The 13,021-nt window shown below is 46.4% G+C and overlaps 1 protein-coding gene across 6 annotated transcripts in view; it reads right to left on the reverse strand.

The window, feature by feature from the left end:
• mad1l1 (mitotic arrest deficient 1 like 1) overlaps positions 1 to 13,021 on the reverse strand; it is a 132,386-nt gene that overhangs the window by 82,446 nt on the left and 36,919 nt on the right. For all 6 annotated transcript variants that reach the window (XM_090195062.1, XM_090195060.1, XM_090195063.1 and 3 more), the window contains 2 exons: positions 11,577 to 11,717; positions 828 to 884 (listed from right to left, as the gene is read on the reverse strand). In XM_090195062.1, coding sequence (XP_090051188.1) covers positions 828 to 884; positions 11,577 to 11,717 — 198 coding nt within the window. The remainder of the gene's footprint in view (positions 1 to 827; positions 885 to 11,576; positions 11,718 to 13,021) is intronic.

A 13,021-nucleotide genomic window follows, 5' to 3' on the forward strand; every position in this document is an offset into this window, starting at 1 on the left:
CCGGCCCCCTCTCCCCCATCATCCCCCAACCTCCTCTCCCCCCTCCGGCCCCCTTCTTCTCCCTCCCTCCGGCCCCCTCTCCCCCATCTTCCCCCTCACTCCGGCCCCCTCTCCCCCATCTTCCCCCTCCCTCCGGCCCCCTCTCCCCCATCTTCCCCCTCCCTCCGGCCCCCTCTCCCCCATCTTTCCCCTCCCTCCGGCCCCCTCTACCCCCGACCTCCAGCCCCTTCCCTCCGGCCCCCGACCTCCTCTCCCCCCTCCCTCCAGCCCTCTCTCCCTCCATCCATCCATCTCTCCCTTCTTCCCACTGACCAACTCTCCCTCCCCCTCATATATTCCATCCCCCTATTTCTCCATCCATCTCTCCCTCCTCTCCCCCTCATATATTCCACCTCCCTCTCTAAATGCTCTATACCACTATTCCCTAAACAGACAGCACACCGGTGCATCCCCCTCCATCTGTCTCTCCTCTGATGGAGACTAATCAATGAAGGAGATGTCTGGGTAACAAGGGAAGAGAGGAGGAGAGGGACGCGGCTCGTGATTCAACACCACTCAGACACACACAACGATACATCCCTTCATTCCTCTCCCTCTTCTGTCTCTCCTCAGACAGAGAGGTAATCACAAGGTGGAGAGACGAGAGGGTGTGTGTGTGTGTGTGGCGAGACGATTTCACACGTGTCACTTCCCATCACCACGGCAATTGTGACGTTGCCCTGGCAACAGGAACAGCCAAGTGTGTGTTATAAACGACCGCCGTCTAGGAAAAACACGCGTTATTTCACAGGGTGTGTGTGTGTGTGTGTAGGTGTGTGTATACTCACAGTCTGTACTTGTAGTTTGAGGGCCCCAGCCTCCTCTTGGGCTTTAGTCAACAGAACCTGCAGAAGAGGGAGAAAAACACCACTTAGACAAGAGGGGGGGGGGGGGGGGGGTGTGTGTGTGTGTGTGTGTGTGTGTGTGGCAGGCAGGCAGGTGGAGGAAGACTGGTAGAGAGACAAATATTCTATAACAGCCTCCACTCTTCCTGGAGGGCTTTCCCACTAGATGTTGGAACATTGCTGCGGGGACTTGCTTCCATTCAGCCACAAGAGCACTAGTGAGATCAGGCACTGATGTTGGGAGACCAGGCCTGGCTCGCAGTCAGGGATCTGTGCAGGACAGTCAAGTTATTCCACATCAATCTCGACAAACCATTTCTGTATGGACCTCGCTTTGTGCACAGGGGCATTGTCATGCTGAAACAGGAAAGGGCCTTCCCCAAACTGCCACAAAGTTGGAAGGAACAGAATCGTCTAGAATGTCATTGTATGTTGTAGCGCTAATATTTCCCTACACTTGAAATAAGGGGCTCGAACCGTGAAAAACAGCCACAGACCATTATTCATCCTCCACCAAACTTTACAGTTGGCACTTTGCATTGGGGCGGGTAGCGTTCTCCTGGCATCCTCCAAACCCAGATTCACCCGTCGGAATGCCAGATGGTGAAGCGTGATTAATCCCTCCAGAGAAGGCGTTTCCAGAGTCCAGTTGCGGCGAGCTTTACACCAGTCCAGCCGCGAGTGTTATTGAGCATGGTGATGTTAGGCTTGTGTGCGGCTGCTCGGCCATGGAAACCCATTGAAGCTCAGATCACGTGGTTACCACCCTGCATGAACACGGCTCTGGGATACGAATAAATTACATCAGCTAGGAAAACAGCCAGCTAATGTTAGCTAGCTAACAGTACACTGTAGCTTGAAATTAAACCACTGTCTGTCAAAATTAGAAACGTGTGATATCTGTCATTGTGCTGATGTTGCTTCCAGAGGGCAGTTTGGAACTCGGTAGTGAGTGTTGCAACAGGGGGCAGTTTGGAACTCGGTAGTGAGTGTTGTAACAGAGGACAGTTTGGAACTCGGTAGTGAGTGTTGTAACAGAGGACAGTTTGGAACTCGGTAGTGAGTGTTGTAACAGAGGACAGTTTGGAACTCGGTAGTGAGTGTTGTAACAGAGGGCAGTTTGGAACTCGGTAGTGAGTGTTGTAACAGAGGGCAGTTTGGAACTCGGTAGTGAGTGTTGTAACAGAGGACAGTTTGGAACTCGGTAGTGAGTGTTGTAACAGAGGACAGTTTGGAACTCGGTAGTGAGTGTTGTAACAGGGGGCAGTTTGGAACTCGGTAGTGAGTGTTGTAACAGAGGGCAGTTTGGAACTCAGTAGTGAGTGTTGTAACAGAGGACAGTTTGGAACTCGGTAGTGAGTGTTGTAACAGAGGGCAGTTTGGAACTCGGTAGTGAGTGTTGTAACAGGGGGCAGTTTGGAACTCGGTAGTGAGTGTTGTAACAGAGGGCAGTTTGGAACTCAGTAGTGAGTGTTGTAACAGAGGCAGTTTGGAACTCGGTAGTGAGTGTTGTAACAGAGGACAGTTTGTAACTCGGTAGTGAGTGTTGTAACAGAGGACAGTTTGGAACTCGGTAGTGAGTGTTGTAACAGAGGACAGTTTGGAACTCAGTAGTGAGTGTTGTAACAGAGGACAGTTTGGAACTCGGTAGTGAGTGTTGTAACAGAGGACAGTTTGGAACTCGGTAGTGAGTGTTGTAACAGAGGGCAGTTTGGAACTCGGTAGTGAGTGTTGTAACAGAGGGCAGTTTGGAACTCGGTAGTGAGTGTTGTAACAGAGGACAGTTTGGAACTCGGTAGTGAGTGTTGTAACAGAGGACAGTTTGGAACTCGGTAGTGAGTGTTGTAACAGAGGACAGTTTGGAACTCGGTAGTGAGTGTTGTAACAGAGGCAGTTTGGAACTCGGTAGTGAGTGTTGTAACAGAGGGCAGTTTGGAACTCGGTAGTGAGTGTTGTAACAGAGGACAGTTTAGAACTCGGTAGTGAGTTTTGTAACAGAGGACAGTTTGGAACTCGGTAGTGAGTGTTGTAACAGAGGGCAGTTTGGAACTCGGTAGTGAGTGTTGTAACAGAGGGCAGTTTGGAACTCGGTAGTGAGTGTTGTAACAGAGGGCAGTTTGGAACTCGGTAGTGAGTGTTGTAACAGAGGACAGTTTGGAACTCTGTAGTGAGTGTTGTAACAGAGGCAGTTTGGAACTCGGTAGTGTTGTAACAGAGGGCAGTTTGGAACTCGGTAGTGAGTGTTGTAACAGAGGGCAGTTTGGAACTCGGTAGTGAGTGTTGTAACAGAGGGCAGTTTGGAACTCGGTAGTGAGTGTTGTAACAGAGGGCAGTTTGGAACTCAGTAGTGAGTGTTGTAACAGAGGACAGTTTGGAACTCGGTAGTGAGTGTTGTAACAGAGGACAGTTTGGAACTCGGTAGTGAGTGTTGTAACAGAGGGCAGTTTGGAACTCGGTAGTGAGTGTTGTAACAGAGGGCAGTTTGGAACTCAGTAGTGAGTGTTGTAACAGAGGACAGTTTGGAACTCGGTAGTGAGTGTTGTAACAGAGGGCAGTTTGGAACTCGGTAGTGAGTGTTGTAACAGAGGACAGTTTGGAACTCGGTAGTGAGTGTTGTAACAGAGGGCAGTTTGGAACTCGGTAGTGAGTGTTGTAACAGAGGGCAGTTTGGAACTCGGTAGTGAGTTTTGTAACAGAGGCAGTTTGGAACTCGGTAGTGAGTGTTGTAACAGAGGGCAGTTTGGAACTCGGTAGTGAGTGTTGTAACAGAGGCAGTTTGGAACTCGGTAGTGAGTGTTGTAACAGAGGGCAGTTTGGAACTCGGTAGTGAGTGTTGTAACAGAGGGCAGTTTGGAACTCGGTAGTGAGTGTTGTAACAGAGGGCAGTTTAGAACTCGGTAGTGAGTGTTGTAACAGAGGCAGTTTGGAACTCGGTAGTGAGTGTTGTAACAGAGGGCAGTTTGGAACTCGGTAGTGAGTGTTGTAACAGAGGGCAGTTTGGAACTCGGTAGTGAGTGTTGTAACAGAGGGCAGTTTAGAACTCGGTAGTGAGTGTTGCAACAGAGGGCAGTTTGGAACTCGTTAGTGAGTGTTGCTTCCAGAGGGCAGTTTAGAACTCGGTAGTGAGTGTTGTAACAGAGGACAGTTTGGAACTCGGTAGTGAGTGTTGTAACAGAGGACAGTTTGGAACTCAGTAGTGAGTGTTGTAACAGAGGGCAGTTTGGAACTCGGTAGTGAGTGTTGTAACAGAGGGCAGTTTAGAACTCGGTAGTGAGTGTTGTAACAGAGGACAGTTTGGAACTCGGTAGTGAGTGTTGTAACAGAGGACAGTTTGGAACTCAGTAGTGAGTGTTGTAACAGAGGACAGTTTGGAACTCGGTAGTGAGTGTTGTAACAGAGGACAGTTTGGAACTCGGTAGTGAGTGTTGTAACAGAGGACAGTTTGGAACTCGGTAGTGAGTGTTGTAACAGAGGACAGTTTGGAACTCAGTAGTGAGTGTTGTAACAGAGGGCAGTTTGGAACTCGGTAGTGAGTGTTGTAACAGAGGACAGTTTGGAACTCAGTAGTGAGTGTTGTAACAGAGGGCAGTTTGGAACTCGGTAGTGAGTGTTGTAACAGAGGACAGTTTGGAACTCGGTAGTGAGTGTTGTAACAGAGGGCAGTTTGGAACTCGGTAGTGAGTGTTGTAACAGAGGGCAGTTTGGAACTCGGTAGTGAGTGTTGTAACAGAGGGCCGTTTGGAACTCGGTAGTGAGTGTTGTAACAGAGGGCAGTTTGGAACTCGGTAGTGAGTGTTGTAACAGAGGACAGTTTGGAACTCGGTAGTGAGTGTTGTAACAGAGGGCCGTTTGGAACTCGGTAGTGAGTGTTGTAACAGAGGGCCGTTTGGAACTCGGTAGTGAGTGTTGTAACAGAGGACAGTTTGGAACTCGGTAGTGAGTGTTGTAACAGAGGACAGTTTGGAACTCGGTAGTGAGTGTTGTAACAGAGGACAGTTTAGAACTCGGTAGTGAGTGTTGTAACAGAGGACAGTTTGGAACTCGGTAGTGAGTGTTGTAACAGAGGACAGTTTGGAACTCGGTAGTGAGTGTTGTAACAGAGGACAGTTTGGAACTCGGTAGTGAGTGTTGTAACAGAGGTAGTTTGGAACTCGGTAGTGAGTGTTGTAGTTTGGAACTCGGTAGTGAGTGTTGTAACAGAGGGCAGTTTGGAACTCGGTAGTGAGTGTTGTAACAGAGGACAGTTTGGAACTCGGTAGTGAGTGTTGTAACAGAGGACAGTTTGGAACTCAGTAGTGAGTGTTGTAACAGGGGGCAGTTTGGAACTCGGTAGTGAGTGTTGTAACAGAGGACAGTTTGGAACTCTGTAGTGAGTGTTGTAACAGAGGACAGTTTGGAACTCGGTAGTGAGTGTTGTAACAGAGGACAGTTTAGAACTCGGTAGTGAGTGTTGTAACAGAGGACAGTTTGGAACTCGGTAGTGAGTGTTGTAACAGAGGGCAGTTTGGAACTCGGTAGTGAGTGTTGTAACAGAGGGCAGTTTGGAACTCGGTAGTGAGTGTTGTAACAGAGGGCAGTTTGGAACTCGGTAGTGAGTGTTGTAACAGAGGACAGTTTGGAACTCGGTAGTGAGTGTTGTAACAGAGGGCAGTTTGGAACTCGGTAGTGAGTGTTGTAACAGAGGACAGTTTGGAACTCGGTAGTGAGTGTTGTAACAGAGGACAGTTTGGAACTCGGTAGTGAGTGTTGTAACAGAGGGCAGTTTGGAACTCGGTAGTGAGTGTTGTAACAGAGGGCAGTTTGGAACTCGGTAGTGAGTGTTGTAACAGAGGGCAGTTTGGAACTCGGTAGTGAGTGTTGTAACAGAGGGCAGTTTGGAACTCGGTAGTGAGTGTTGTAACAGAGGGCAGTTTGGAACTCGGTAGTGAGTGTTGTAACAGAGGGCAGTTTGGAACTCGGTAGTGAGTGTTGTAACAGAGGGCAGTTTGGAACTCGGTAGTGAGTGTTGTAACAGAGGGCAGTTTGGAACTCGGTAGTGAGTGTTGTAACAGAGGGCAGTTTGGAACTCGGTAGTGAGTGTTGTAACAGAGGACAGTTTGGAACTTGGTAGTGAGTGTTGTAACAGAGGGCAGTTTGGAACTCGGTAGTGAGTGTTGTAACAGAGGGCAGTTTGGAACTCGGTAGTGAGTGTTGTAACAGAGGGCAGTTTGGAACTCGGTAGTGAGTGTTGTAACAGAGGGCCGTTTGGAACTCGGTAGTGAGTGTTGTAACAGAGGGCAGTTTGGAACTCGGTAGTGAGTGTTGTAACAGAGGACAGTTTGGAACTCGGTAGTGAGTGTTGTAACAGAGGGCCGTTTGGAACTCGGTAGTGAGTGTTGTAACAGAGGGCCGTTTGGAACTCGGTAGTGAGTGTTGTAACAGAGGACAGTTTGGAACTCGGTAGTGAGTGTTGTAACAGAGGACAGTTTGGAACTCGGTAGTGAGTGTTGTAACAGAGGACAGTTTGGAACTCGGTAGTGAGTGTTGTAACAGAGGCAGTTTGGAACTCGGTAGTGAGTGTTGTAACAGAGGACAGTTTGGAACTCGGTAGTGAGTGTTGTAACAGAGGGCAGTTTGGAACTCGGTAGTGAGTGTTGTAACAGAGGGCAGTTTGGAACTCAGTAGTGAGTGTTGTAACAGAGGCAGTTTGGAACTCAGTAGTGAGTGTTGTAACAGAGGACAGTTTGGAACTCAGTAGTGAGTGTTGTAACAGGGGGCAGTTTGGAACTCGGTAGTGAGTGTTGTAACAGAGGCAGTTTGGAACTCGGTAGTGAGTGTTGTAACAGAGGCAGTTTGGAACTCAGTAGTGAGTGTTGTAACAGAGGACAGTTTGGAACTCGGTAGTGAGTGTTGTAACAGAGGACAGTTTGGAACTCAGTAGTGAGTGTTGTAACAGAGGCAGTTTGGAACTCGGTAGTGAGTGTTGTAACAGAGGCAGTTTGGAACTCAGTAGTGAGTGTTGTAACAGAGGACAGTTTGGAACTCGGTAGTGAGTGTTGTAACAGAGGACAGTTTGGAACTCAGTAGTGAGTGTTGTAACAGGGGGCAGTTTGGAACTCGGTAGTGAGTGTTGTAACAGAGGACAGTTTGGAACTCTGTAGTGAGTGTTGTAACAGAGGACAGTTTGGAACTCGGTAGTGAGTGTTGTAACAGAGGACAGTTTGGAACTCGGTAGTGAGTGTTGTAACAGAGGGCAGTTTGGAACTCGGTAGTGAGTGTTGTAACAGAGGACAGTTTGGAACTCGGTAGTGAGTGTTGTAACAGAGGGCAGTTTGGAACTCGGTAGTGAGTGTTGTAACAGAGGGCAGTTTGGAACTCGGTAGTGAGTGTTGTAACAGAGGGCAGTTTGGAACTCGGTAGTGAGTGTTGTAACAGAGGGCAGTTTAGAACTCGGTAGTGAGTGTTGTAACAGAGGACAGTTTGGAACTCGGTAGTGAGTGTTGTAACAGAGGGCAGTTTGGAACTCGGTAGTGAGTGTTGTAACAGAGGGCAGTTTGGAACTCGGTAGTGAGTGTTGTAACAGAGGGCAGTTTGGAACTCGGTAGTGAGTGTTGTAACAGAGGACAGTTTGGAACTCGGTAGTGAGTGTTGTAACAGAGGGCAGTTTGGAACTCGGTAGTGAGTGTTGTAACAGAGGGCAGTTTGGAACTCGGTAGTGAGTGTTGTAACAGAGGGCAGTTTGGAACTCGGTAGTGAGTGTTGTAACAGAGGGCAGTTTGGAACTCGGTAGTGAGTGTTGTAACAGAGGGCAGTTTGGAACTCGGTAGTGAGTGTTGTAACAGAGGGCAGTTTGGAACTCGGTAGTGAGTGTTGTAACAGAGGGCAGTTTGGAACTCGGTAGTGAGTGTTGTAACAGAGGGCAGTTTGGAACTCGGTAGTGAGTGTTGTAACAGAGGACAGTTTGGAACTTGGTAGTGAGTGTTGTAACAGAGGGCAGTTTGGAACTCGGTAGTGAGTGTTGTAACAGAGGACAGTTTGGAACTCGGTAGTGAGTGTTGTAACAGAGGCAGTTTGGAACTCGGTAGTGAGTGTTGCAACAGAGGACAGACAATTTTTACAAGCATTTTTACAAGCATTGCACTTCAGCACTCTGCGGTCCCGTTCTGCTGAGGTCGTGTCGCCTACCACTTCACGGCTGAGCCATTGTTGCTTCTAGATGTTTCCACTTCACAAAAACAGCACTTAAAGTTGACCGGGGCAGCTCTAGCAGGGCAGAAATTTCACAAACTGACTTGTTGGAAAGGTGGCATCCTATGACGGTGCCCATGTTGAAAGTCACTGAGCTCTTCAGTAAGGCCATTCTACTGCAAATGTTTGTCTATAGAGATTGCATGGATGTATGCTCAATTTTATACCCCTGTCAGCAACGGGTATGGCTGAAATAGCCAAATCCACTAATTTGAAGTGGTGTCAACATAACATACATACATACATACATACATGCACAGTTGAAGTCAGAAGTTTACATACACTTAGGTTGGAGTCAATAAAACTAGTTTTTCAACCACTCCACAAATTTCTTGTATTAACATATTATAGTTTTGGCAAGTCGGTTAGGACATCTACTTTGTTGCATGACAAGTAATTTTTCCAACAATTGTTTACAGACAGATTATTTCACTTAATTCACAGTATCACAATTCCAGTGGGTCAGAAGTTGACTGTGCCTTTCAACAGCTTGGAATATTTAAAATAAATTGGTCATGTCTTTAGAAGCTTCTGATAGTCTGACATAATTTGAGTCAATTGGAGGTGTACCTGTGGATGTAGTTCAAGGCCTACCTTCAAACTCAGTGTCTCTTTGCTTGAAATCATGGGAAAATCAAAAGAAATCCGCCAAGACCTCAGAAAAAAGACCTCCACAAAAATGATAGAAAACTCTGCTTTGTCTGGTTCATCCTTGGGAGCAATTTCCAAATGCCTGAAGGTACCAACAATAGTACGCAAGTATAAACACCATGGGACCACGCAGCCGTCATACCGCTCAGGAAGGAGACGCGTTCTGCCTCCTAGAGATGAACGTACTCTGGTGCGAAAGTGCAAATATATCCACAGTAAAACGAGTCCTATATCAACATAACATGAAAGGCTGCTCAGCAAGGAAGAAGCCACTGCTCCAAAACCGCCATAAAAAAAGCCAGACTATAGTTTGCAACTGCACATGGGGACAAAGATCATACTTTTGGAGAAATGTCCTCTGGTCTGATGAAACAAAACCAGAACGTTTTTTTCCAATATTAACCATCGATGTGTTTGGAGGAAAAAGGGGAAGGCTTGCAAGCCGAAGAACACCATCCCAACCGTGAAGCACGGGGGTGGCAGCATCATGTTGTGGGGGTGCTTTGCTGTAGGAGGGACTGGTGCACTTCACAAAATAGATGGCATCATGAGGTAGGAATACTACATGGATAGATTGAGGCAACATCTCAAGACATCAGTCGGGAAGTTAAAGCTTGGTAGCAAATGGGTCTTCCAAATGGACAATGACCATATTTCTAAAGTTGTGGCAAAATGGCATAAGGACAACAAAGTCAAGGTATTGGAGTGGCCATCACAAAGCTCTGACCTCAATCCTACAGAATATTTGTGGGCAGAACTGAAATGGCATGTGTGAGCAAGGAGGCCTACAAACCTGACTCAAGTACACCAGCTCTGTCAGGAAGAATGGGCCAAAATTCACCCAATTTATTGTGGGAAGCTTGGGGTCATATTGCACTTCCTAAGGCTTCCACTAGATGTCAACAGTCTTTAGAACCTTGTTTGAGGCTTCAACTGTGAAATGGGGGCGAATGAGAGGAGATTGAGTCAGAGGTCTGCCAGAGAGGCATGAGCTGACCACGCGCGTTCACGTGATAGTTTGCTTGCGTTCCATTGCAATTCTACAGACAAAGGAATATTCCGGTTGGAACATTATTCAAGATTTATGTTAAAAACATTCTAAAGATTGATTCTATACATGGTTTGACATGTTTCTACGGACTGTAAAGGAACTTTGACTTTTCGTCTGCACCTAGTGATGGCGCCGCATGAATTTTGATTACTGGGCTAAAACACGCGAACAAAAATGAGGTATTTGGACATAAATGATGGACTTTATCGAACAACACAAACATTAATTGTGGAACTGGGATTCCTGGGAGTGCATTCTGATGAAGATCATCAAAAGGTAAGTGAATATTTCTAATGTTATTTCTGACTTCTGTTTACTCCACCACATGGCGGATATCTGTTTGGGTTGTTTTGGTCTCTGAGCGCCGTACTCAGATTATTGCATGGTGTGCTTTTTCCGTAAAGTTTTTTTGAAATCTGACAGAGCGGTTGCATTAAGGAAATGTGGATCTAAATCCATGCATAACAGTTTATTATGAGTATTCCTGTAAATTGATGTGGCTCAAAATCACCGGATGTTTTGGAACTACTGAACGTAACGCGCCAATGTAAACTCAGATTTTTGGAACTTCACCGAACAAAACATACATGTATTGTGTAACATGAAGTCCTATGAGTGTCATCGGATGAAGATCATCAAAGGTTAGTGATTCATTTTTATCTCTATTTCTGCTTTTTGTGACTCCTCTCTTTGGCTGGAAAAATGGCTGTGTTTTTCTGTGACTTGGCTCTGACCTAAACATAATCGCTTGGTGTGCTATCGTCGTAAAACCTTTTTGAAAATCGGACACTATGGTGGGATTGACAACAAGTTTATCTTTAAAATTGTGGATAATACTTGCATGTTTGAGGAATTTTAATTATGGGATTTCTGTTTTGAATTTGGCGCCCTGCACTTTCACTGGCTGTTGACGAGGTGGGACGCTAGCGTACCGAGAGAGGTTAACTAGCTAACGTTAAGTGACGTGTGTGATCTTACACTTTGTTTGCCTAGCTAGGTTCATGGTTTCCCTAACTTGCTAGCTATAGGTCTTAAATTAAAAGTGTACTGTCAGTTGAGCGCCAAGTGTTCGCTCTGAGAGCAAAACGAGATGGGCGGGGCTAAAGCTCCGAGAGCAAAACGAGATGGGCGGGACTAAAGCTTAAGAAGGTGTGAACTCTGCTGAATGGGTGTAGACAAAGAAGAGCTCTTCACCAGATACCAAAACATTCAAAGACCATTTTCTCAAAAGTGAGTTTACAAAGTTGATCAACTTCAAAGCAGAATTACTTTCCCATTGTTCAACTGTAGTGTATGAGATCCCATCGTGTAGCTCTGTGTGTCTACTTTTATCCAATGTAAAAATAAAATAAAAAAACACACAATTTACAATTCTGCTCCATAAGACCGAATCTAGGTTCAGACAGAGACACAGACAGACATCTAGGTTGAGACAGAGACACAGACAGACATCTAGGTTGAGACAGAGACACAGACAGACATCTAGGTTGAGACAGAGACACAGACAGACATCTAGGTTGAGACAGAGACACAGACAGACATCTAGGTTGAGACAGAGACACAGACAGACATCTAGGTTGAGACAGAGACACAGACAGACATCTAGGTTGAGACAGAGACACAGACAGACATCTAGGTTGAGACAGAGACACAGACAGACATCTAGGTTGAGACAGACACAGACAGACATCTAGGTTGAGACAGAGACACAGACAGACATCTAGGTTGAGACAGACACAGACACAGACAGACCGTCTCCCTACCTCCATCTCTGTATTGTGGTTCTGAGTCTTGGTCAGTACATCTTCTGCCTCTCTGAGTCTGCGGCTGAGTTGAGGAGTGTAGTCACTAGAAGACAGCTCACTGTCATAGGACTCCAGGATAGCGCGCATCCCATCCCTCTCCTGGAACACACAGGAAAAAGAGACAGTGAGTGTAGTCACTAGAAGACAGCTCACTGTCATAGGGCTCCTGGAACACACAGGAAAAAGAGACAGTGAGACAACTAAAAACACATTCATTATTGAGGAACGTAGGCTTTTGTCATAAACCATTTTTAAAATGTATTCAACAAGGCAAGTCAGTTAAGAACTAATTCTTATTTACAATGACGGCCTCCCGCCGACCAAACCAGGATGACGCTGGGCCAAATGAATGTAGATGCTAATCTGGCTAATGGTGCTAACCATAGTACTATATCTGAATGTAATTCACTATGAAAAGAAAAAGTTTTTTTGGAAAGAGAGCAATGGCCGCCGACGTGTTATATAGATCGTTGAAAATGAATGTCTATAAAAATATAAATATATATATATATACACAGTCATCTCAGGGATCCGTCTTAAAAACATCACACAGTGGAAATGTCAGAGGTCCTCTCATCATTAAACAGTCTAAAATAAATAGACACAAAATGCCTAAATACTTCCTAATAATATCCCAGGTGTTCAGGTGGAGTTGACCTTTAAGAGAACACAACTGGCCCCCTTTAACATGTGTGTATGTGCCTCTCATTTCCAAGTCAATTAAACGGAGACCTGGGGAGGTAACTCTCCTAAAAATCACACTCTCTGGAACGTGTGAGGCTGTGAAGGTCATGGTAGGGCTGTGAAGGTGATGGTAGGGCTGTGAAGGTGATGGTAGGGCTGTGGAGGTCATGGTAGGGCTGTGGAGGTCATGGTAAGGCTGTGAAGATCATGGTAGGGCTGTGAAGGTCGTGGTTGGGCTGTGAAGGTCATGGTAGGGCTGTGGAGGTCATGGTAGGGCTGTGGAGGTCATTACATCTTGCTGAGATGTAGAATGTTCATCCTGTGTTGTTAACGGCTGTGATGTAATGAGGGCGTGTCAAATCAGTCGGCCACAACGGCGATCATAACAACGAAGGACAGACGCAGAGAATGAGGGAAGAAGAGAAAGATGGAGAGCGAGAGAGAGAGAATAACCAAATTGGTGTGAAATGACCGTTTAATTCAGACCGACGGAACTTTGGTTGTTTTCTCGCCAGTCATTTGTCACAGAACAAACTACTGAGACCAATCACACACCCATCATCACACCCATCATCACACCCATCAACACACACACCCCCATCAACACACACACCCCCATCAACACACACACATCAACACACACACCCCCATCAACACACCCCCATCAACACACACACCCCCATCAACACACACACCCCCATCAACACACAATGGTGTAA

The sequence above is a fragment of the Oncorhynchus mykiss genome, chromosome 13 (assembly GCF_057628025.1).
Source record: "Oncorhynchus mykiss isolate SJ-2025 chromosome 13, ASM5762802v1, whole genome shotgun sequence".
NCBI lineage: Eukaryota > Metazoa > Chordata > Actinopteri > Salmoniformes > Salmonidae > Oncorhynchus > Oncorhynchus mykiss.